Source organism: Histomonas meleagridis (genome assembly GCF_020186115.1).
Source record: "Histomonas meleagridis strain 2922-C6/04-10x chromosome Unknown contig_32, whole genome shotgun sequence".
Lineage (NCBI taxonomy): Eukaryota > Parabasalia > Tritrichomonadida > Dientamoebidae > Histomonas > Histomonas meleagridis.
In genome coordinates, this window is record NW_027150863.1 from 422576 (window position 1) to 447195 (window position 24620).

Here is a 24620-nt window from a genome sequence, read left to right on the forward strand (position 1 = left end):
TCGATGAAAAGACCAAGAAGCTCACTGAAGCTTAAGTGACCTAAGATGTAATAAACACTCGATAATGTAAATATGTGATTTATTATAATGTTCAGAGACATTTTTATATAAATATACAAGAAAAAGAATAAATTTTTTTTTACTTGAGCCATTCATCATATTAAACAGGATGAGATTGGATTTGCGATTGAATTTTGGCATCACTATAGTATATTTGTATTGCAAGATTTGATAATAAATATGCATAAGTAAATAAAGTAATTCAATCATTGCAAACATTTGCTAACAAAAGTTATGTTGATGATATAATCATTAGATGTATTCAATCACTTATTCCAATATTGTATGACAAATAATCGTGGGTATTATTTAATTATGTTGTTGCAAAGTGTTAAGATACCGATGACATTGATATTGGATAAAGCGTATTATCGCATTGCGAAAATCCTTATAACATTGTAAATAATATAATTCGGGTTTATTTAATGTATCATCTTAAATTGTCAACAATTCTTTGAAGATAATATACCATTTTTAAATATCAATCCCTACATAATCCTATGATGAAATTAATACCAATTTCATTCTTTGTTTTTTTTTACATATATGTTATTTGAAAATGCATTTACGTTAAAATTATATTGAATAATTTTTTTTCTATCTGCCGAGAATACTGATAAGTTTGACTTGATTGGTTTCAAGGATATGAAGCATTTATTTTACCATATGTAATAGAGTATGTTATAATGCATTTTTTTTAATACTTCTTTCGAAATGTTTTATTAGCATATAAATAAGACGCACTTTAATAACAATGAAAAAAAACATAATCCAAATGTTGGCCCTTGATCATTATAAAAACACGCATAGATACACCGAATGTTTGTTCATCTATAAAATTTATATTCAACAATAGCACAATCATGTGAATGCTTCTCACAAATTTTGAATATTTATGTACACAAAACACAAAATTTAATGGGAAACATGACCAAATCCATTTCATACATAAGTTTAACATTTCTTATCATGGAGCTTTATTGAATTAAATATTTATATTTTATCACAATAATAACTAATTTGCGTCTGCATAGTTTTCCTGAACAAGAGAAAATACGTCAGCAGGGCAATGTGCTCCATCTTCATTAATCATCAATGTTATTAATTCAGGTGGGACATAGTCGCTCTCCGCATTCAGTGCCACAACGTTGGACGATAGGGGGTTTTCCTTCTCAAAAATCTTTTCGGGCTCCAAAAGCGTCGTGAAAGTCGTTCCGGGCCTCGGAACCTTCTCGGCAAGCTTCATCACCCAATAGAGGGCGATGAATGGCTTCGCGTGGTGTTTCGCTGCAAGAGCAATAGAATGTGTTAATGAAAAACTGACAATCCCTCCATTTGAAAGAACTGCACGAGCAGGAACAATGACTTTGTTGATGCGTGGGAAAATAGCAAAGATGGCAGAGTCAGGAATTACGATAACACGAATGGATTTTTCACGAATTAATTTATCGGCAAATTTAACACCATCATATGATGGCGCACCTTCTGGAATGACAACAGTGATGTCAGTAGGACATGATGTGAGGAATTTGAAAATTGAGCCGGAATTCCCTACAGTTAATATTATATCATCCTTAAATAAAAAATTAGGCGCGTTCTTTGCTATCATTTCATAAGATGAAACTAGGTTCTCGATTTGTAGTTCTAAAAATTCGGTCATTCGTGTTTTTAATTCTGACTTTGGTTCTGACTCATTATCATCTTCATTACCTAATGTCATCATGTCAAGAATAGAGAGAGACTTCTTAACCTTGTGACTTCTTTTTTTAGGCTGTGAGAGACGAAGTTCATCATTAAGACGATTGAGTATAATTTTGCATACGTTTACAATGATTACGTCTGATGGAAAATGATCCATGAGGGTTTCAACAATAAACTTAATACTACGTTCAACTTCAAAAGATGAAATTCTTGGAGATTCAATTGCTTTAAGAACAAGTTTAAGAGTGTGATCTGCAATATCATATGAACCAACGATGTCGCAACGACGAATTTGAAGTTCGAATGAATGAAGATCATGCTTCAGAGACTTTTTCATCCTGACAAAGAATCAAACAAACACACTCAAATTTATGTGAGACCGTTAAATATCATGATACCCAAAATCTATTGTACCCCTTTAAAAACATACCAATTTTTTTTAATGATTAATTGATTAAATTTTCAAAGAAAGAACAACTAAACATATTTTACATAAAATGAATTTATATCCTGATTTTGAGAAATTCTTCATTTATCATAATTTAAAACAAATTCTTATTATATTTATTTAAAGATTTAATGTAAGGGAGTATAGCTCAGTGGGAGTGCGCCACTTTAGCATAGTGGAGGCCTGGGGTTCAATCCCCCATACTTCCAATTTTTTTGTTTTTTTCTTATCCAAAACATTCTTCTGACATTAATTAATGCAAACGAAAAACTCTCAAATCGAGGCTACAATACAACTTTTCGAAAACTTTGAGCATGAAATGAATTACAAATTTGATGAATTAGTTAATTCAATCTCTTTTTTAAACCAACATTATGCTACTTTTGATGATATTTCTTTACCTATTAATCTAATTGTTTCTCAAATGAGCGATGTAATTACAGAATCAGATTATAAAACTAATTTAATAACAGAGCTTGAAGATCAAATTCAAAAGATGAATGATGATATTGCTCGACAAGAAATGACATCTGATCTCCAAGAGCAATATGATCAAGTATTACATGATCTTCAAGATGAGTTCCTCAAAATTGGTGAAGAAGAGGATAAACAAAAAAAATATCATGATCAAATCATGAAATTAAAAGAAGAACTTTTTGATTTTGAGGATTTTGTTAAACAGAGTGAAATCTATATCCGACAAGATTATGACAAAATATCCAAGAAGTCACTTGAAGAATTTGATCAATTTTATAACAAAAAGAATGATGAAATTCGAGGATTGGTTCGCACTAAACTTGACTTCCAATCACTCCTCAACAAGGAAAATGAAGAAATCGAGTCACTTCAGAAATTATTTCCACTTCAATGTACAGAATCTGATATTCGCCAATATGAAGAAGATGCTCGAAAACAACTTGCTCAAAGTGTAGAATCAACAGCAAAATATACCAATGATATATTGACAATGTACTTTAGCGAGGATAAAAAATATAGCGGCGAAGAAATGTTGGCAGCGCTAAGAGACGCACTACAAATTAGTCAAAGCGCATCGCTAAGAAAAGTTTTGTTTGGAAAGGAAATAACAAACGAAGAATTATATAAAATTTTGGTCAGACAAAATACAGAAGAAGAAGAAGAAAAAGATGTTGAAGAAGAGGAAGAAGAAGAAAATGAATACGAAGAGGAAATTGAAGAAGAATACGAAGAAGAAAATGAAAATGAAGATAACAAAAGTGATTCAAGTTCAAAAAGCGAAAATGAAAAAAGAGAAAACGAAGAAGAAGACAAAAATGAGAGAAAAGAAGAAATAAAAGAAGATGAAAACGAAGATAACAAAAGTGATTCAAGTTCTGAAAGTGATAATGAAAAAAGAGAAAATGAAGAAATAAAAGAAGATGAAAACGAAGATAACAAAAGTGATTCAAGTTCTGAAAGTAATGAAAAAAGAGAAAATGAAGAAATAAAAGAAGATGAAAACGAAGACAACAAAAGCGATTCAAGTTCCGAAAGTGAAAATGAAGAAAACAATGACAGGAAAGAAGAAAGTATAAAAGATGATGAAAATGAAGAAGAAAATATTGAGAGAAAAGAAGAAATAAAAGAAGATGAAAACGAAGACAACAAAAGCGATTCAAGTTCTGAAAGTGATAATGAAAAAAGAGAAAATGAAGAAATAAAAGAAGATGAAAATGAAGAAGAAAATATTGAGAGAAAAGAAGAAATTATAAAAGATGAAAACGAAGATAACAAAAGCGATTCAAGTTCAGAAAGTGAAAATGAAGAAAACAATGATAGGAAAGAAGAAAATAATGAAAAAATAGAAAATGAAAAAGAAGAAGAAAACAACGAGAGAAAAGAAGAAATCATAAAAGATGATGAAAATGAAGATAACAAAAGAGAGAATGAAGAAGAAGACAACGATGAGAGAAAAGAAGATAAAACTGAAGAGGAAAGCAACAATGATGTGAACGCAGGTGATGAAAAAGAAAATAGTAACAAAGGTGAAAGTATACAAGAAGATGAAAAGGAGGACAATGAAAAGAAAATAGAAAACGAAGAAGAAGATAATGAAAATAATGAAGGAAAAGATAATAACCAAGTGACAGAGGATAACAATGAAACGAAAGAAGAGGACAATCAGGAAAGCGACAAAGATGAAAATTTGGAAAATGCTAACAAAGAAGAAATAGATGAAAAACTTGAAGATAAAGATGAAAGAAAAGAAGAAACAGAAGTAAATGATAGCAATAACAAAAGAAAAGAAGAAAATAACACTGAAACCAAAATAGAAGAAGAAATAAAAGAAGACAAACAGAATAATGAAAGTGAAAATACTAAAGAAATTGAAGTTGAAGAAATAAAAGAAGACAAACAGAGAGATGAAAACGAAATTGAAGTTGAAGAAATAAAAGAAGATAAGCAGAATAATGAAAACGAAATTGAAGGGAAAGAAGAAAGTAATGCTGAAAATGGAAATGAATCCAAAAATAACATTGAAGCTGATGAAGCTACAGAAGAAAACAAAGATAATGAAAAGGAAAGCGAAGAAAAGACAGATAATAATAAAGAAAATAAGGACGAAGATATGGAAAATAATTAAGAAGAATAATGAAAATGTTTTGTAGAAAAGATTTTTGTAATAAAAAGAAAAAAATTATTTTATTTTTATCAGTTTAACATTCAAGCTGAGTTTTCATTAGAATTTGTGATTTTATTTATGTGAAATCTTATTAACAGAAGTGAAATATCTATCGTTTCCACTTTTTGACATTTCATATGCGGTTATATATTAACGTTTTCGTAGGCAAGGCAAATTAGAAATCTCAAACTCAATGAATCAAGATCAAAATAAACTTGACTCTTATCATCCATTGCTTAAGGCAGAAGAACTTAACGAAAATTTACAAACAGAAATTGAGTTTATTATGGCAACAACTAATGCAGAAGAAGAACTGACTAAAAGAAAAACAGAAATACAATGTGCATCAACATCTGCCATTTATAAACAAATACAACTTTACAGTGCTCGGAGGAAGGAAATTCTTCGAGAATTAATCAAAGCAAAAAAAGAATACATCGAAGCTCTTAAGCAAAAAATCAGAGAATATGATGCACAAGAGGCAACAGAATATACAAGTTATTATACATCAGAAGAAAATTAGAATAATCATTCAATATATTAAATCGTTAAAAACAAGAATAAAAGCAGTAGTTAAATCAATTTAGAAAACTGCTGGGGCAACAGATGCAATCTTTGGCCAAAGTTCTGCGCATTCCTTTGCAACTGGACCTGTGATTGCAGAACCTTTCATTTCACCTTTATCGTTGATAACAACGCCTGCATTATCTTCGAATCCAATTACAACGCCATCCTTACGACGCCATAATCTCTTTTGACGAACGATAACTGCGCACATAACCTTCTTACGAAGTGTTGGCTTACCTTTTTTGATTGTAACAACAATAAGATCAGAAACTGTAGCAGCTGGAAGTCTATTTAATCTGCCTTTATGACCACGTTTTGCAATAACAAACATTGTTTTGGCACCTGAGTTATCAGCGCATTGTACGACTGCGCCAACTGGTAAGGCGAGTGTCATAGCAAATTTTGTGCCTTGCTGACCTGTACGTCCTCTCTTTGACATCCTCGAAAAGGCAGCGGTTATGACAGCCACACAAATTGAACGTTGACCGTTTATCCATATGAATAAAATCTTTTTTAATCTTGAAGCTTGTTTACGAAGTCTAATTCATTTTTTAGACCATTTTTACTAACATTTATAAACTTAAACAATTGTTTTAATTTTCGAAGACAAAAATATTAATTTTTTTTTTTTAAGAAGTTAGAATTAATTTTATTTTGAACTTTCGAATTACAAATAATACAAAACCTCAAATAAAACGAATTCATAATGAAAAAATTAAAGTTGTTGAAAGGTCTTTCACAATAATTTCAATTTAAATTGATTTATTCTAATTCAGTCCAGCTATTGCTGGGTCAGCTTCATATAGTTGCGCCACTTTTTCGGCGTATTTCTTTTTTAGCGAATGTATTTGTGGCTTTAAAGAAGGCGTCAACAATCCATTTTCGATTGAGAACGGCTCATTATCGAATGCGATTGCTGTAATTCTTTCGAACCCTCTCATCTTTGAATCCTCTGCTTGTTTTCTCAATGCGTCCAACATATCCTTTTTCGCCATATTATTATCCATGAAGTCATTAATACCACTTTTTTCCCATTCCTTAATTTTATCTTGAGTTGGAACCACAATTGCAACCAAAGTGTTATGGTGCGAATCTGCGTAAATATAAATTGACTCGATTCCGGGCGTATTTTGATATTGTTCCGTGAGAGAAGTCATCGAAATATATTCACCTTGACTTAACTTCACTAATTGTTTCACTCTATCGATGATTTGTAAATGCCCGTCTTCAGTAATCATTCCGACATCGCCAGTAGCGAACCAGCCATCACACATTGCTTGGCTTGTAAGTTCTTCATCTTTATAATATCCACTGAATAATGAGATTCCTCTAAACAATATTTCTCCTGTTGGAGGATTACCTAATGGATTATAATCAAAGTCTTTAACAGACCTTAGTTTCATTTGTATGGATGAACAGACAACTCCAACATCGCCTGGATTCTTTGAGCCTGTTTCTTGCACGCATCCTCCAGCTGATATTTCGGTAAGTCCATAACCTTGGATCACATTTTTGCTTATGACGCTACGCATTAAGCCAAAGACATCCGGTAATATTGGCGCGCCGCCACTAACAATTAGTTTGAGCTTGCCGCCAAGAACACTACGGAATTTGGAAAATAAAAAGTCTAAGAGTAATGACGGCTCTCGGTCATTCATTAATGACTCGTTTTTGTTGTTGATTGCCCATGTAACAACCTTACGTAATAGCCATGGTAATGCATTAATTCCATCTGTGAAGGACTGATACAAACGATTCCAAATGCGTGGAACGCCGCACATTATGGTTGGTTGTAATGCTTGGATATCATCAACAAGACGACGTGTGTCACCTGTGTAAAATCCAATTTTAACACCTTGATTAATCATAACAATTTCGACACAAAGTTCATAAACATGTGCAAGTGGTAAAAATGAAAAATATGTGTCTTTCTTAGTGATTGATCCATTGACATTGGATAACCCAACACCACCAGCAATAACTCCTTTTTGAGTTAAGATACAGCCTTTAGGATTACCTGTTGATCCAGAGGTGTACATGTAGATGCAAGGATCATCGGGGTGGGGTTGATTTGGTGTAAAGTTTTGAATGTTCTCTGCTCCAATTTCCATAACTTGGAGAGCAGTGCGGTATTCTCTCGGTGATTCAGGATGTGCCTTTGGAATAATAAAGATTTCTTTGACTGTGGAATTTTTAGATGCTTCAATTGCGGATTGAAGTTTGGCTTCCATTGCAAATATTGCTTTACATTCTGAATGATTGATGATATATTCAGCTGCAGTTGGTCCTAATGAATCATAGACTGGAACTGGAATGCAACCAGCATATTGACATGCAAAGAATATTGTTTGCCATAATAAACAACTGTATGAGTAAATTCCAATTGTATCTCCCTTCTGAAAGCCAAGAGCTACAAGACCAGAGGCCATATTTAAGCAATTTTTGCGAAATTGACCATACGTAATATACTTGTATTCGCCAAATGAACCATCTGGTAATATTTCTCTCTCAGCAAAGCCGTCAAGCTTTCCAAATTTAACATCCACAGCATCAATCATTTGAGTTAATGTTCTTGCTTCTGGTTGATTTCTGAATGTTGTGATTGGTTGTCCAGCATTTTCTTTAATACACAATGAGTTAATGTATATTGGGCTTTCTCCCTCTTTTTCAGGTGGGAGCCATTCCGTAATTCGTGACATTGATTGTTGTGATCCCATTAAATGAGGTGATTGGTTTATTTGAGTTGAGGTAAGAATTCAAAATTTGAAAGGAAGGCGGTTGAGACAAGACGAAAATATTTTTTGTTGGTGTTTAAACACAGATATTTATATTTTTAAAGAAATATTTAACATTATTACATATGGATAATTCTATTTAATGCTTAGGGAATTGATTTTTTTGAAATTTAAAAATGTTTTTCAAAACGCAGAAGAAGATGGAAAAAATAAGTCAATTGACCAAAAACACTGACTTTATCAAAATTCTGAGTTTTCAATATCGGCTGTGGCCGGCAAAAAACGCCTGCGAGGTAGAAGTATTGAAAATGCGATCGTTGTTTATCAATTTATCTGTGCAAAATTTAAGTATTTTTATTCTTTCTTTTCGATAATTTTGATCAGTTTTAGCTGCTGAGCCCAATAGATTTTCGTAATAAATTGTAATTAATTAAAAAAACATTTGCATTAACCCAATGTCATATTCCGTTGGAATATTTATAAATATAATCAAATAAAACCATTTTTATTTTTTGTAAGCACAATATAAAGAGTTTCCCAAATTTGGGTACTCATATATCTATAAAAAAGGATATCATATGTCTTATATGACAAAAAAAATTGTTTATATTAGATTATTTAATTAAAAATGAATAAAATAAGGTAAAGTGAATATGTCACATGGGGAAAATTATAATTTTAAGTTATTGCTAACTTTGTAATTTGATTTATTTGAGTAGATCTTTTTAGAAAAATATGTCAAATTTTGTGAGAACACATTACAATTGGAAAGCGTGATGGTTAAACAATTTTAAAATATTTATATTAGAATGTATTGGGAAATGCAGATCAGAACACTTTAATTTAATTATAAACGGTTTCAAAAGAAAAGTTTGTCTTAAAATATACGTTTAATAATTTCAAGCCAAATGAAAAACACCTTTTCCCAAGAATCACCAACCAAAAATAAATCTTCACAAGATCACCAAATCTCAATCTATGAGCAATGCATTCAGAATTATCAACAAAATATCCAAGAATTAAAAGATCAAAATGCTGAACTCCAAAAATGTCTTCAACAAAATATTACAAGCAAAAGTCTTTCTAATACTGTCTCATCTCCAGTCAAAAAAGAACAAGATGATAAAATAATCAAATTACAAATAAAAATTAATGAATTAACCAAACAAAATCAAAGACTTAAAGAGGCACGAAAGAAAGAACTTCATTGGGTAAAGGATTATCAACTTTTATTAGAAAAAAACAATGATCTTCAAAAAACAATTGATGAAATATCAGAACGTACAATTGATGAAGGAGAACTTCAACAACTTCACTCACTTCTTCACTATTCCCAATCCAAGCAACGTGAGTCTGAAGAACTTCTTATTCAAAAAGACAATGAGATCAATTCACTCAAAGCCGAAAACACAAAACTCAAAAAATCTGTTTCATTATCACTAAAGCATTACAATTCTAGTAAGAACAAGAACGAAATACTTCTTAAGCAACTTCATGATATGAAAGATGCCAATCATAATCTTAAAAGCACAAACGAATCAACGCTATTAAAGTTACGGGAATGTGCGAAATATCTCGAAAGCGCGCAAAACAAAATCAAATCGCAACAAAGTGAAATTGAAGAACTTAAAAAAGAAAACGAACTTAACTCCGAACTCGAAACAGAATTTCAAATTTTAAGTGATCGCGTTGAGGAATTAGTAATGGACAATAACTTATTACTAAAAGAACGTAACGAAGCGCGTAATACATTAGAACATATTCAAGAAGATGTTCACGAAGCGCAAAAGAATAATTTTTATCTTAAAAATGAAAACACGAAATTAAATTCGGAAATAATTTCATTAAAAGAGAAAATCGAAACAATGAAACAAATGAAAGTAGAAAATGAATTTTTGTTAAAAGAAAATGAAAACCAATTAAATATCATTCATGAAATCGAGCAACAAAACAAAATTCTTTTAAAGGAAAATGAAAATCATTTAAACGCTATAAATGAACTTGAGCTGAATAATGATAATATACTTAAAGAAAATGAAAATCAATTAAATACTATAAATAGTTTGAAGCAACAAAATGAAATTCTTGTTAAGGAAAACAAGAATCAATCAAATATAATGCAAGAACTTGAGCAACAAAACGAAAATCTTCTTAAAGATAACAAAAATCTAAATAACAAATTTTATAATTTGGAAAAACAAAATGAAAATCTTCAAAAAGAAAACAAAAACTTAAATAACAAAATAAATAACTTCAATAAACAAAATGAAAATCTTCAAAAAGAAAACAAAAATTTAAATAACTTGAAAAAAGAAAATGAAAATCTTCAAAAACAAAACAAAGAATTAAATGATAAAATAAATAATTTGAAGAAAGAAAACGACGAAATGAATTCCAAAATTATTACAATTGAACAAGAACTTTCGAATCTTAATATGCAAAACATAAACATAAACAAAGATTTAAATATGGAACTTATTGAATCATCGAAACAATTAAAAGATTTACAAAAGAAACTTCATAACAGTACTCATGAAAACGATTCAATCCAACAACAGCTGAAAGATTTACAAGAAGAAAACGAAAATTTGCGAAAAGAAATTTCGTATTTACAACGCACCGATTCGGGGATTCAATCGGATTCAGAGGTCGAACAAGAATTGAATGAAGCGACTGAACGATTAAATGTTATTAACATATTAAATTCGAGAATTATATCATTACAAAATCAGAACAAAAAAGCGTATGAAATCTTCTCTAAGACACAAAAAGAATTACATAAATTACAAAATAATAATAATAACAATTTACAAATTAAGAAAATTCTTCAGATTTTATATTCAATAAATAATTTATTACATAAAATGAAACAAAATAATTTCGATAAGAACAAAAACAATGAAATTGTGAACAGATTTAATGATAAATTAAAGGAAATAAAGGAATTAATCAGTTTTGAAGAAGATACAAATGAAATTAAAGCGCAAAGTTTGGAATATATTAACATCTCAAATTCATATGATTCATTATTTAATGATAAAGATCCACTTTCAAAGACATTACCGATATATAATAATAAATTCGATGATGACGAAGATGAAATTGATTCATTCATTGTATCATTGACGCATTCGAGAGAACTCGAATACAGAGCGAAGATGTTAAAGTTAAATAAAAATATCTCGAAATTGAAAACAGAAAATTACAAACTGAAAAAGAAATTGGGAATGAAGAAATTGAAGTTAAGCAAAGAAGAAATCGAAGAAAAGACAATGAGCGAAATAGAGGAAATGATCAAAGACGAATTTGGCGATGAAATCGAAGCAAACGAAAACAGCGAAGTTGCAGTTAACGAAAGCGAATTAAACAGCGAAATTGTAACGAACGAAAACGAAAATGTGTTAAACAGTGAAGTTGAAATTGGCGAAGAGGAAAATGTTAATGAAAACGAATTAATCAATGAAGAAGAAAACGAATTAAACAGTGAAGTTGTAATGAACGAAGAGGAAAATGTTTTAAATAGTGAAATTGAAATTGGAGAAGAGGAAAATGTTAATGAAGAAGAAAATGCTTTAAATAGTGAAATCGGAGAAGAGGAAAATGTTAATGAAGAAGAAAATGTTTTAAATATTGAAATTGGAGAAGAGGAAAATGTTAATGAAGAAGAAAATGCTTTAAATAGTGAAATTGGAGAAGAGGAAAATGTTAATGAAGAAGAAAATGCTTTAAATAGTGAAATTGAAATTGGAGAAGAGGAAAATGTTAATGAAGAAGAAAATGTTTTAAATATTGAAATCGGAGAAGAGGAAAATGTTAATGAAGAAGAAAATGTTTTAAATATTGAAATTGGAGAAGAGGAAAATGTTAATGAAGAAGAAAATGCTTTAAATAGTGAAATTGAAATTGGAGAAGAGGAAAATGTTAATGAAGAAGAAAATGTTTTAAATATTGAAATTGAAATTGGTGAAGAGGAAAATGTTAATGAAGAAGAAAATGTTTTAAATATTGAAATTGGAGAAGAGGAAAATGTTAATGAAGAAGAAAATGCTTTAAATAGTGAAATTGAAATTGGAGAAGAGGAAAATGTTAATGAAGAAGAAAATGTTTTAAATATTGAAATTGGAGAAGAGGAAAATGTTAATGAAGAAGAAAATGCTTTAAATAGTGAAATTGAAATTGGAGAAGAGGAAAATGTTAATGAAGAAGAAAATGTTTTAAATATTGAAATTGGAGAAGAGGAAAATGTTAATGAAGAAGAAAATGTTTTAAATAGTGAAATTGAAATTGGAGAAGAGGAAAATGTTAATGAAGAAGAAAATGTTTTAAATATTGAAATTGGAGAAGAGGAAAATGTTAATGAAGAAGAAAATGCTTTAAATAGTGAAATTGAAATTGGAGAAGAGGAAAATGTTAATGAAGAAGAAAATGTTTTAAATATTGAAATTGGAGAAGAGGAAAATGTTAATGAAGAAGAAAATGCTTTAAATAGTGAAATTGAAATTGGAGAAGAGGAAAATGTTAATGAAGAAGAAAAAGTTTTAAATATTGAAATTGGAGAAGAGGAAAATGTTAATGAAGAAGAAAATGTTTTAAATAGTGAAATTGAAATTGGAGAAGAGGAAAATGTTAATGAAGAAGAAAATGTTTTAAATATTGAAATTGGAGAAGAGGAAAATGTTAATGAAGAAGAAAATGCTTTAAATAGTGAAATTGAAATTGGTGAAGAGGAAAATGTTAATGAAGAAGAAAATGTTTTGGAAATTTCGGATAATATTTTTGGCGAAGAAGAGAACGAAAACGAAAATAACATATTCGAAGAAGAGGACATTGAAGTTATTCACGAAGAAGATAACAACGAAAACACAAATGGAATTTCAGACGTTGACTTTCCCGAAGAAGAAGAAAACTTCGGAACAAAGCCCAACAAAAACAAAACAATAGAAATCGAAGGCGATTTGTTTGACAGCGATTCGCAACATAACAATAACAACTCGAAGAGTAACATCAAAAACTCGAGCGAACTCTTTGCGCTGGATGACATCGACCTGACGTCCGACTTCGACGAACTGGACACCGAACAACTGAACGACGAACTAATGACAGACTCGGACATAAATTCGTCGTTTGACATACCGGAGTTCAAGACAGAGAGCGAAAAAACGCTTTCGCCGCTGCCGCAGAATATATTTAACGTGGACATGGAGCAGCATAATGAAGAAGAAAGCGAACTGAAATCAGACGACGCGAAGCAGCTTTCGTTTTATGAACATTTGACAGATAACTCTGAGGAAGAAGAAAAAAATTCGAACTCTATTCTTAAGGAATGATTTTAATAAAAATTGAATAACTATAAATGTGATGAAAATCGTAAATTATAATAAAATTACTGAACTTTTAATATTTAGAAATTTCTTTTCGCAAGTTATCACTTTAATAAAATGAAGAAATTGCGGTGTATTTGTACATTGTTATGTCTCCATTAACAATGAATTTTAATGAGAATTTTGTGCTTGTAGAAATTTTGAACGTTCATCATATATTTGATGAGTGATGCAAATCGTGGATTATAATAAAATTCATTTAAATTACTGTGCTTTTAATATTTAGAAATTTCTTTTTGTATGTTATCATTTTAATGAAATGAATAAATTGCGGTGTCCTTATGCATTGTTTATATTCCAAATTACTAGAAGAAATTTTAAACGTTCATCATATATTTGATGGGTGAAAACTTGATTTCTTCCTTAATTCAGCAATTCACAAAAGAGCTCACGTGTTTCATTTGCAATAAGAAATCAGTTAACCCAAAAATAATGCCATGTTGCGGAGAAATAGGTTGTGAAAAATGCATACAAGAATTACTTCAAACAACAAAAATTTGCCCAAAATGTAATCATAAAAATAAAAAGAATTCAGCACCAATTCAACTTCATGTGTTAAACACAGTAATTGAACTTCTTCCATATTTCTCGCATACTTATGCAGAAACAAATCTTTGCAAAAAGCATTCCAAACAAATTAGCTTTTATTGTTTAACATGTAACCAAAGCCTATGTTCCAGTTGTATCTATGATGAACTATATTCTAATTCTAAAAATCATCAAAATCATGAAATTAAAAAAACGACTGAAATTGTTGATACTCTCAAACTGCAGCTTCAAAATGAACTTAAATCTCTTGTTCCAATTATGAAGAATATAGAAAATTCAACACATGATTTTTTGAATACACAATCTAAAATCAGTTCGGAAAAGAACTCAATTCTAATTGAACTTCATTCCAAGTTTCGAGAGATCCAAAGTAAACTTGAAAAGAAGGTTAAAGAAGCAGATGCAAATTTAATACAACAAATCAATATTCTCAAACAAAAAGAAGAAAAAGCAATTTCACTTGCAACACAATGCGAAGCCATTTTAGACTCTTCTAACCCACAAATACTTAAGCAAGCTTCTTCTATCCAAAAAGAGATCGATGAATTTCACTCAGATCTTCCAACATCTGATCAAGCCATTCAAATACCGGATATACAAAATGAACTTGTGCCTCCATTCCAAATGGTTCGAATCGAAATTCCAAATTTTTGGAAAGAGCAAGTAAAGTTTTCAAATTCCAACGATAGCCAATTTCTATACTCTGAAAAGCGGTTAATTTGTGGGAATAAATGGCGAGCTAAAATTTATCCAAATGGCAATTTAAGTGGAAGAGGAACACATTTATCGGTATTCGTAGAGCTTGTTAGAGGATACAAAATACCTAGTAAATATTATTATAGATTAGAAATTGAAAGTCAGAAACCACATGTCAATAATTTAGTCAGACAATATTCATCTATTTTCGAATATGAAGATTCTTGGGGATGGAACAAGGCTGCTTCACTGGAAACAATATATCAAAATGGATATTTGAGCCAGGATGGAAAATTATCTTTACTCCTTGGGATTAGACCAGAGTCATACTATCAGATGTATAGAGACATTAACTGGTCAATTTCGCTCATGAAAAACAAAATAAAAAAGATACAACAGAAAAAACAAGAAAATGTCCAAAAGAAGAACGAATGATTTTGTAGGATTTTGAACACGATCATTTTAACATGTAAGTAAAATAAATTAAAACACTAAATTTATTTTTCTCATTAACGAACTTTAAATTTTTTTTTTTTACTTGTTACATTTAACGTTCGCAAATGAGTTTGGACTGCCCCAAATTTCAAACAAAGCTTGTCAAAAGGAAGGCCAACAAAGCTGTTAAAAAGTGAAGTTCGGCCATTTCGATGCAGATCTTCTTGAAGACGCTGGATGGAAGGTTTATCAGTTTAGAAGTCGAATCTTCAGATTCTATCGAAAGCATCAAAGCCATTGCAGATGTTAATGGCCTTCTTGTTTTCGGTGGTAAAGAATTAAACGATGAATTCTCACTTGCTGATTATTCAATCGTTGAAGACTCTATTCTTTACGATTTACCAGAAGTCGATGGAGGTAAAAAGAAGAAGAGGAAGAAGAAGAGCTTCACAACAAAGAAAAGGGTTCCACATACAAGAAAGAAGGAAAAGATGAAGCTTCTTAAGCTTTTCAAGATCGGTAAAGATGGATCAGTTGAACCACAACGTAAAGAATGCGAGAACTGCAAAGGATGCTTCATGGCCAAACATAAAGATGGCCGTCTTTATTGTGGAAACTGTCATTTAACCATTACCAAGTAAATACATATCCTCTTCTACTTTCCCACTCTATTAAGGCGGGTGATTCAGATGATCAACAAAAGCATCAAAACACAAATTTTGATTAATAATTTCAATGTTATTGCATAATCTTTAAAAAGCAAATTGTTGGTTTCCTTTTGTGGTATGCCAAGAATTCAACGATGAAATGCTTGATAGAAATATGATAATAACATTGAAATTATTATTTATTCTTTGTACTAATTTTGTGTTTTGCTTCGCTTTGCTGATCATTTGATTTTGCCCTTTTTTCAAAATTTATCTTTTTTGAAATTGCATAATTATTTCAATTTCAAATTTCAACAAGTTTTTTTATGAGCTTTAATAATAATTGGTGGATGTTCGAAACCATTTTATTAACAACCAGGTTTTCGATAATCTGCAGCATTCCAGTCCGAATAGTGAAAAATTAGAGAAGATTTTTTCAAAAATAAACGGTTCTGTTGTATCAAAATCACCTGTCAAATCTAACTGTTTTCTGGAAAAAATGATCGATTTCATTCAATTGTTCACACAAAATTCTAACAGAATTCAATTTTTGTTTTAGGTTTGGCGGGTGTTCATAGAATGAAAATTTTAGAGAAAAATATTGAAATATTAATATCTCAAGAAATATCAAACCAAAAATCGTTTTGAAGATATCTCTTGAAAAGAGTATATATTAAAGTTTTGTCATGAGGAAAGTCGAGTAAATGAAAACTTTTTATCTTTATTGTGTAAATGATCATTTCATTCACAAAATTATATCGTTTTGCTTGCAAGCAACTTTTTGATAATTTGCGCACATTTGTATAAAAACGATAAGAAAACAGTTGAATTTGAGGTTTCCAAGTCACGCTAACAAAATCCATATTTTATCACAAATTTTAACTGCTTTACATTATAACTATTCGATTTAAAATCTTCTATTGGCTGATGATGGAGATCGAAGATCTTGAAAAACAATTCATCGTCCATGCAGACAAATTCGATGAGAGAGAATCTCTTATCAACTTCATATGTTTCCGTGAAAATTTCGCAAAAAATTTTGTATCGACAATAAAAGATTCAACAGAGAATTCAAAAACAAAAAAGATTCTTGTGCTAGACTTAGATGAAACATTGGTCCACAGTTCTTTTTATCAGCTTGACTATTACGATTACTGTATTCCAATTGAAATTGAAGGAAACTCTTTCGATTTATATGTACAAAAAAGGCCATATGTCGACAAATTCCTTGATTCTGTGATGAATGACTTTACTGTTTTCATATTTACAGCATCAGTTCCTCAATATGCAAATCCAATTATTGATTTACTTTGTCCTGAATTACCACCTTACAGAAGGTTGTTTAGAGAGCAGTGTACCTTTGTTGAAGGGTTGTACATAAAGGATCTATCAATTTTTCATGCACCGCTTGAAAACATAGTAATTGTTGATAACAATCCTTGCTCATTTCTCAACGATCCATCCAATGCAATTCTCAGCGTAACTTGGGAGGGCGATCAAGAAGATGATGAATTAGTTTCTAGAATCCTTCCTTTACTTCAAGAATGCAAAAATGCGTCTGACGTACGTAATATACTCCCTCAGAAGATGTTGATTCCCTAGGCTCCTTAAATTAATGAATTTTCATATGAAAAAAAAAATTAAAATGATAGAATATTTGTATTCAACATTAACCATTGTTCAGAAACCTAAGGAATTCACGTGATTCAATTTTTTAAATTGAATCAGAATTTGCAATAAATGTGAATGATATTAATATCTTTTTTTTCATTTTTTTTTCTTGTTTTAACCATCATTTTTGTTGGTATAATATGAATTGAAATGCTTTAGAATGAGGAAGAAATGAATATTTTGGAAATTTTTGATTGAGAGGGTTTGTTTGAATCTATGACCACAAAAAATGCATTCACCCAACACCCAACAAAAATCAAGCACAACTCAATTCTTTAGGCATGAAACAGTTCGAAGGATTAATTTTGATTCATGTCATATTCTTAACTCAATTACTAAAACAAATATTGGTCCATTTGGATCTGTTAAATTATTAGAAACAGATGATGGAGAACTTCATCTTGTCAAAGACGGAGGTGAATTTATTCGAAGCATTCAAATTATTCATCCCACAGCAATTTTCATTGGTCGAGCAGCATTATCCCAAAAGAAATCGCATTATGATGGTGTTTGTTCCTTAATTTGTTTTATAGATTCACTTCTTGAGCAAAGCGAGCATAAAATTCTCGATGGTATTCATCCACGAATTATCGTTAAAGGAATCGAAGAAGCTCGTGACCATGCCCTTAAAATTCTTGATGAGCTTTCGATACCTCTTCCCACTTCACGATCAGATTTAAAGGACATCATCACCTCAGCGACAATCACCAAATCTCCAATCCAATTATCCGACGTAATTCTGGATGCAGTTACATGCGTCCACGAGAACGACGTCCCGATTGATTTGGACCGCATCGAAGTCCTCAAAATCAAAAGCACGCAATCAGCAGTTCGATTAGTCAAAGGTTTAGTCATTGATCAAGGCTTTCGACACGAGTTAATGGCGAAGCGGATGAAGAACGTCACCATTTTATTACTTAACGTGTCGTTAGAACTCGAGAACACTGCAGTATCAACGTATATACCAGTTGCAAATAGTGATCAGCGCGAGCGTATGACAATTGCCGAAAGAAAATTTGTCGATGAGAAACTCAAACAAATCATCGAACTTCGCTCATTGTTTGACGGAGACTTCTTGTTGGTCAACGGAAAGGGTATTGATGGCCCATCATTAGATATATTGTCACATGCAAATATATCGGCGTTAAGACGTGTGTCGCGTAAAACAATGAATAGGCTCGTGTACTCTTGCGGATGCCATATGATTAATTGTATCGATGATATAAATCCTAATTTTCTTGGATATGCTGGAAGTGTCATCGAAGAAGACTTCAAAGGCACCAAATATGTTTTTATCGATGAAGTCAAGGATCCTAAAGCAGTAACAATAGTAGTAAGTGGTACAACTGAATATAATTTAAAAATGACTGAAACGGCCATAAGAAGTGGAATTTGCTCCATGAAAAACGCTTATAATGATAAGAAAGTTTTGCCTGGAGCAGGTGCAATAGAAGTTGCATTAAATGTCAAATTAAATAATTTGATAAAGGAGTTAACATCCAAGAATAGAATTGGATATCAGGTGTTTGCCGAGGCTGTTTTGGCTATCCCTAAGGCCTTGATCGATAACGCTGGTTTGGACTCGGTGAATATCATCAATGAAATGTTAAGTGAAATGGAGAGAGGCGAATTGTCGGGCGTCGACTTGGAGACTGGAGAGGTGATCGACCCAACAATATTCGGCATATATGATAATTATGGCGTGGTCAGAAACATTATTCAAGCGGCACCAATTATTGCATCACAATTGTTATTGGTAGATGAAATTATGCAATCTGATAGAGAGAAAAAAGATAAAAAAGAAAAAGAAAAATAGATCTATCGTTGCTTTCAAAAATCGGTGGACAGCCGATAGGAAATTCTGTTAACGATAATTGATTTTCAGAACAATACGGTTTACTGCTTTGAAGTTTGAAATCTTCCACGGATTTTTGAAAATAACAGTATGTAAAATCATTAAAATAAATGTGCATTATAATTATTTTGACATAAACCATAAGTGGTCCAAGAAAATTTAAAACGAAAATATCTCGAAAACGATCCATAGGTGTATAGTAAAAATTTAGTGACATTGCTTCTATTATGTGTAGAGTATAAATAATTCAAAATATCGAATTTAAAATTTTGATCATTCCATGCTGGCAGATGCGCATCTGTAATCTCAAAATGTTCATTTTCAATTATCTGTAAGAACAACATTTCTATGTATCTAGTCATTCTATATATCAAGCATCAACATGATTCTTTCTCTCCTTTCATGAAAAATCAATAGATCAACTTGTTTTACTTATAGAGTAAGATGTACCACTACAAATCGCTTAGCCACACCTATTAACGTAAACTTTAAACCTAAGTCTGAACTATATATCAATGTTGAAATGTTTTCAACGTCCGATATCAAGAAAACTAATAACAAAATCATTTCATCATGCTTTCTAATATGTAAAAAGACTAAAACTTCTATATTTTTTATAATTAATTGCATGCAATTGGATATCTTTTAGCATAAGTGTGAAGTTCACTGTTTATATATTCTAGGAAGATCAATTCACGGTAATAAAAATTAACAATCAAACACTGTGCTTTTTATGCAATAAAATTACATAGATTGATACACCATCACTCTTTGATCTTTTATATGTTATAAGCGTAGTGGCAAGTGAAGGAGATAAATGCAAAAGCTTTTCTTTTCACTGCTTCTTAACGTATGAACGATAAGTTTTTCAATTCATAACGATCATGTTAAATCAATTTTGACAAATTCAATGAGCAAAAAAACAGAGAAAGCAACCCTATCCAGGCAAATTGGTAGGCTTAAAAAGGATATTTCTAATTTTGAACAATCATCGGGGTACTACAAAAAAAAACCCAGATACTCGAGTGAATAATAGAAGATCATGATCCCACATTACTTCCACCAAGATTTTTTAAGGGTCAAAGGGAGTTCTATGAAGAATATTTGAGGAAATTAAAATCGGTTGACGGACCCGTAAACAAACCTATATATTTTGGGGAACAATTATCATTTGAATCACAGAACAATTCCAATCGTTTTCCTAATTATCGGCAATGGAGTCCCAATGTAATTATATTTTGTTTCATATTAAGAACTCTTGGAAGTAAGTGTTATGACTATCTTCGCTCCGTCATAACATTGCCATGTGAACATACGCTGTACAATCACTTTAGCCAAATTCAAAATTCGTGGAAGGAGTGTTTAACCAAGTGTTCGGAAACAATCCGCATCATCAACCTATTTAGAAGAAGACATAACATTCAGTATTCTGAGAAAGTGGATATTGTTTTGGGTATAGATGCTATGTCAATGGAACCTGTTACAAAAGTAATTTATGATTCAAAGAGAGGGGACAATAATGCATTTTTAATACATTTACAATTTTTATCATGCAAGTATAAATGTGTTCCTTTACATGTGTTACCATACAAGAAGGGCAATGCAGATGAAGATGTCAGAATTCGCCTAAGATATCTTGCTGATTTTTTAGGTGCAAATGGTTTCAATGTTCGCTGTATAGCAAGTGACGGTGATTCTGAATACTCTATAATTCATCGCTAACAGTTCAACAAGTGGTGGCCTATTTTTAGAAATAATAGAATTGAAGATGCACTTGGGATTCTGCGAAATGATAGATTGATAATTGGCGACTTCTTACATTTATTGAAAAATGCTAGAAGCAGGATATTGAATGGACAAATCTCAATATGTACAGACGGTAAGCTAGCCTTCATTGCGCTTGATATGGAAAAAGTACTACAGCTTGGAGCTCCATTAACAGACACGTCACCAAAGGGAAGGATGAAGGATCATTATTGTTTGAAGATCTTTACTATGGAAAACTTCTTCTAATTGTTACATTCTTATCACATTAACATGGCGTTTTACATAGTTCCGTATGCTCTATGGTCACATGCTATTCGTAATTCATCGCTGTCACCTCAAACACGACTGGATTATCTTTGTTCTTCACTTGATATTTTTGCATATCATGCAAAAAACTTAGACAGGCTAACACCAAATGTACAACAAGTGAAACGTAGTCATGGTACGCAATATTGTTGTTCACTCAATCAATGCATTCGAATTATGAACACATTGATTGGTGTTTTGAGAGAGTTAAGAGCAAGGTCTGATGATATGTGTCTGGAAAGATTGGGAACACATAATGTTGAATGTCAGTTTGGTTTAATACGTATTATGTGTCATAACAAACACAGTCGGGAAAAGATTATGAGTGCATTTTCACGTCTCACCTTAATGAATGATCTGACAACTGTGATAGGTCGAAAGATCAACATAAGAACCAGGATGAATGTAGGTGGAGTGAAACTTACTGAAAAGCAGGGCAATGTATTTGAGGAGTCACCACAAGAGCTAACTATGGAACAAGTGTTTGAGGCTGTTAATGTCGTCATGGAGAGACAAACTGGAAGTGAAGATATACCATTTGAAACTGCTATTGAGTTATGCCCTGACCTGGCAGAGTTTGATATGTGGTTGAATAGAATTCATGCTCAGTGGAAGGCGACAGGTGTTAGGTTGGAAGAAACCTACCAAGGAAGTCTAATCAGCAATTGTACAATCTTAGCCAGACTCATTTCATTTTGCAAACATGAGTATATAAATGATGCAAACCTTGGAGATGATAATACCAAAGAACAACAATCAGTAAGGTTGGAAGAAAATTTGTTTTTTGAGACAACCACACCTACCAGAAACGAATAATAAACGACCGTTTAAATTATTAATCATGAAAATCAAGCATGTTTTCACTTGTTTGAGTAACAAAGACACGATAACAGGAATAATGCTTTTTATAAACAGAATTAGAATATGAATTGAGAGTTGAAGAATAAATAAAAAAAATAGACAAATTGCGATTTATTATCTTCCAAACCAACGTTGTCATCTATGATATCAACATAACTATCTAACATACTGAGGTACTAGGTGAGATATTGCATGTTCTTTTTTACTTTACAATTCCTTTGGTGGGTTGGACCACGTATCATAAACCACTTTTAATCGTATTGTGCTTTGTCATACAGCTTTCCATTTTGTTTCTAACTTGCTTTCATTTTATATTATCGGAATTATTTTGCTCAATTTTTTTGTATGATTTTTAATTGCCAATATGTAAAGTATCCATTTCTATTATTTCATCTGAATCATTTTGATAAAGTGATGGTTCAATTATTCCCTTCTTTGATGAATTTCCTATGAAGTTCCCAATCATTCTTTGATAGTTCTTCATAATTTTCTAAAAATGTTTTCTTTTTCATAAAGTGATGGTTCAATTTTTTGATTAAAATCCAAATTTCTTGAAGTTTTTGTATATCATCATTTCGAATTATTTCTGCGATTTTCTTTGGATTAACTCCTTCTCTTATTAACTTCTTATGAAGTTCACAATTATTATTTGAAAGTTCTTCATAATGTTTTGTGACATAATTCCAGTATGATTTCTTTAATTTTTTAATATTTTCATCTGACATATATTGCATAAAATCCAAGAATCCGATTAATTGTGGGTTACCTTCGAATTGTAAATGATTTACGACTCCTTGATTATCAATTGTAGTGAAACACCAAAAGATTAATAACTCATCACTTTAGAATGCTGTTTCTTTAATGTTTTGGTAATACCAAAATCCATTTCGAATTAACAAAGCAATTTTTCTATTGACTTAATTCGTAAATTAATAACAATTTTCTCATAAATATCAACGGATTCAATTGTTATTAATTTATCAGTCGGAAATCCATTTATGAATTTAATGGAATTATCCCAATCTTTATAATTCTATATATGATATTTAATTTGTCCATTTTTAATTTGAAGAATTTCATTTTTCAAATTTACGTCATTTTCATAGATACCATTCATCGATGTTGCAAGTTATTTCTGCTAATGCATTTAATACTTGTTCAAATAAAAATGGATCATTATTTAATATAAATGTTTTAAGGTTTTGTAAATATTCGGATTGAAAAGTAGGATTCTAAATGATATTATTATATGAAGGATTTAATTGTAATAATATTATTAACTTTGTTAAGAATTGTTGAGATTTTTTAATATCATTTCTTTTATTATATATATATATATATATATATATATATATATTACCTAAGTTAATTAATCAATTATTAATAATATCTTTCGTTTCTGGTATATAAATATTCTTTGAACTTTCTTCAATAAATAATTCTAATAAATTTGTTTGATGACATACTGTAACTATTAATATTTTATTAATCCATTTTGTAACTTTTGTTTTTAATTTCATATTCTTTTCTTTTATAGAAATTGTATTGTTGGATTATTTTCATTCATAATTGAATCACGTATTAATTGATCTTGAATATATTCATTTAAATTATCATCATTAACATTATCATATTTATAATATTCTTCTTAAAATTAGTTCTACTTAGCCATGAATAATCTTATTCACATTGATATATTGAACCACCCCTAATTAAACGTAAAAAGATGTGATAAACTAGTTTTCAAAGATATTATTTAACGTGCGCGATATAGCCGTTTAGAATTGTCACTTTTTGTCTGTTTATCGAATCTGTACGTTTAATCGCATACGTTTACATCATTTTCATGCGGCATCTTCGCCAGTGTTTAAGCGAAGACATCTTCACACAAACACTTACTAATACAGATAATGAATGTTGTAATTCAAAAAGCTCTAGACCTTCTATTCAAATTATGGAAAATAATGATGATGATTATTCAGATCCAAGTTTTATTGATTATAGTGATGATGAATTTGAAGAAGAAGAAGAGTTTCAAATCGAAAGCATAAATGTAGATCCTGTTTTCGAGGTAACTTCAAGAGGAGATCCGCATGATGCATCAATATACATTGATTTAATTGCATTAATCTTACAGAGTGAGGAGCCACGGCACATTATAGAGCATGGTTCCATTGAGAAAATACATGGTTCAAAAATCAAACAACTCAGATATGTATTAGGCGAATGGCTTTTCAATTTAAGCTTTGTTTATATATCCACAACAGAAACATTGTTCCAAGCGTTTTCCCTTTTTGATA

General features: G+C 30.8%; 11 protein-coding genes across 11 annotated transcripts; 8 read left to right on the forward strand and 3 right to left on the reverse strand.

Annotated features, from left to right (window-relative positions):
• Window positions 1-1075: 1075 nt before the first annotated feature.
• On the reverse strand, window positions 1076-2098 carry GO595_005155 (Translation initiation factor eIF-2B subunit beta; the record flags this gene model as incomplete). The annotated part of the gene is made up of 1 exon (XM_067918367.1): window positions 1076-2098. One exon carries the CDS (start codon window positions 2096-2098, stop codon window positions 1076-1078), a length of 1023 nt encoding a protein of 340 aa, XP_067774705.1.
• A 367-nt stretch (window positions 2099-2465) lies between these two features.
• On the forward strand, window positions 2466-4811 carry GO595_005156 (uncharacterized protein; the record flags this gene model as incomplete). Its single annotated transcript, XM_067918368.1, has 1 exon — window positions 2466-4811. The coding sequence occupies one exon, from the start codon at window positions 2466-2468 to the stop codon at window positions 4809-4811; it is 2346 nt and encodes a 781-aa protein (XP_067774706.1).
• A 232-nt stretch (window positions 4812-5043) lies between these two features.
• GO595_005157 (uncharacterized protein) lies at window positions 5044-5373 on the forward strand (the record flags this gene model as incomplete). Its single annotated transcript, XM_067918369.1, has 1 exon — window positions 5044-5373. One exon carries the CDS (start codon window positions 5044-5046, stop codon window positions 5371-5373), a length of 330 nt encoding a protein of 109 aa, XP_067774707.1.
• A 60-nt stretch (window positions 5374-5433) lies between these two features.
• On the reverse strand, window positions 5434-5811 carry GO595_005158 (60S ribosomal protein L23; the record flags this gene model as incomplete). Its single annotated transcript, XM_067918370.1, has 1 exon — window positions 5434-5811. One exon carries the CDS (start codon window positions 5809-5811, stop codon window positions 5434-5436), a length of 378 nt encoding a protein of 125 aa, XP_067774708.1.
• Window positions 5812-6184: 373 nt separating this feature from the next.
• Window positions 6185-8134, reverse strand: GO595_005159 (AMP-binding enzyme family protein; the record flags this gene model as incomplete). The annotated part of the gene is made up of 1 exon (XM_067918371.1): window positions 6185-8134. One exon carries the CDS (start codon window positions 8132-8134, stop codon window positions 6185-6187), a length of 1950 nt encoding a protein of 649 aa, XP_067774709.1.
• Window positions 8135-11379: 3245 nt separating this feature from the next.
• GO595_005160 (Cysteine-rich, acidic integral membrane protein) lies at window positions 11380-13479 on the forward strand (the record flags this gene model as incomplete). The annotated part of the gene is made up of 1 exon (XM_067918372.1): window positions 11380-13479. One exon carries the CDS (start codon window positions 11380-11382, stop codon window positions 13477-13479), a length of 2100 nt encoding a protein of 699 aa, XP_067774710.1.
• An 861-nt stretch (window positions 13480-14340) lies between these two features.
• On the forward strand, window positions 14341-15213 carry GO595_005161 (B-box zinc finger family protein; the record flags this gene model as incomplete). The annotated part of the gene is made up of 1 exon (XM_067918373.1): window positions 14341-15213. One exon carries the CDS (start codon window positions 14341-14343, stop codon window positions 15211-15213), a length of 873 nt encoding a protein of 290 aa, XP_067774711.1.
• Window positions 15214-15425: 212 nt separating this feature from the next.
• On the forward strand, window positions 15426-15854 carry GO595_005162 (Ubiquitin-40S ribosomal protein S27a; the record flags this gene model as incomplete). The annotated part of the gene is made up of 1 exon (XM_067918374.1): window positions 15426-15854. One exon carries the CDS (start codon window positions 15426-15428, stop codon window positions 15852-15854), a length of 429 nt encoding a protein of 142 aa, XP_067774712.1.
• A 933-nt stretch (window positions 15855-16787) lies between these two features.
• Window positions 16788-17462, forward strand: GO595_005163 (NLI interacting factor-like phosphatase family protein; the record flags this gene model as incomplete). The annotated part of the gene is made up of 1 exon (XM_067918375.1): window positions 16788-17462. One exon carries the CDS (start codon window positions 16788-16790, stop codon window positions 17460-17462), a length of 675 nt encoding a protein of 224 aa, XP_067774713.1.
• A 298-nt stretch (window positions 17463-17760) lies between these two features.
• On the forward strand, window positions 17761-19347 carry GO595_005164 (T-complex protein 1 subunit zeta 1; the record flags this gene model as incomplete). The annotated part of the gene is made up of 1 exon (XM_067918376.1): window positions 17761-19347. The coding sequence occupies one exon, from the start codon at window positions 17761-17763 to the stop codon at window positions 19345-19347; it is 1587 nt and encodes a 528-aa protein (XP_067774714.1).
• A 2076-nt stretch (window positions 19348-21423) lies between these two features.
• GO595_005165 (uncharacterized protein) lies at window positions 21424-22275 on the forward strand (the record flags this gene model as incomplete). The annotated part of the gene is made up of 1 exon (XM_067918378.1): window positions 21424-22275. One exon carries the CDS (start codon window positions 21424-21426, stop codon window positions 22273-22275), a length of 852 nt encoding a protein of 283 aa, XP_067774715.1.
• Window positions 22276-24620: the final 2345 nt, after the last annotated feature.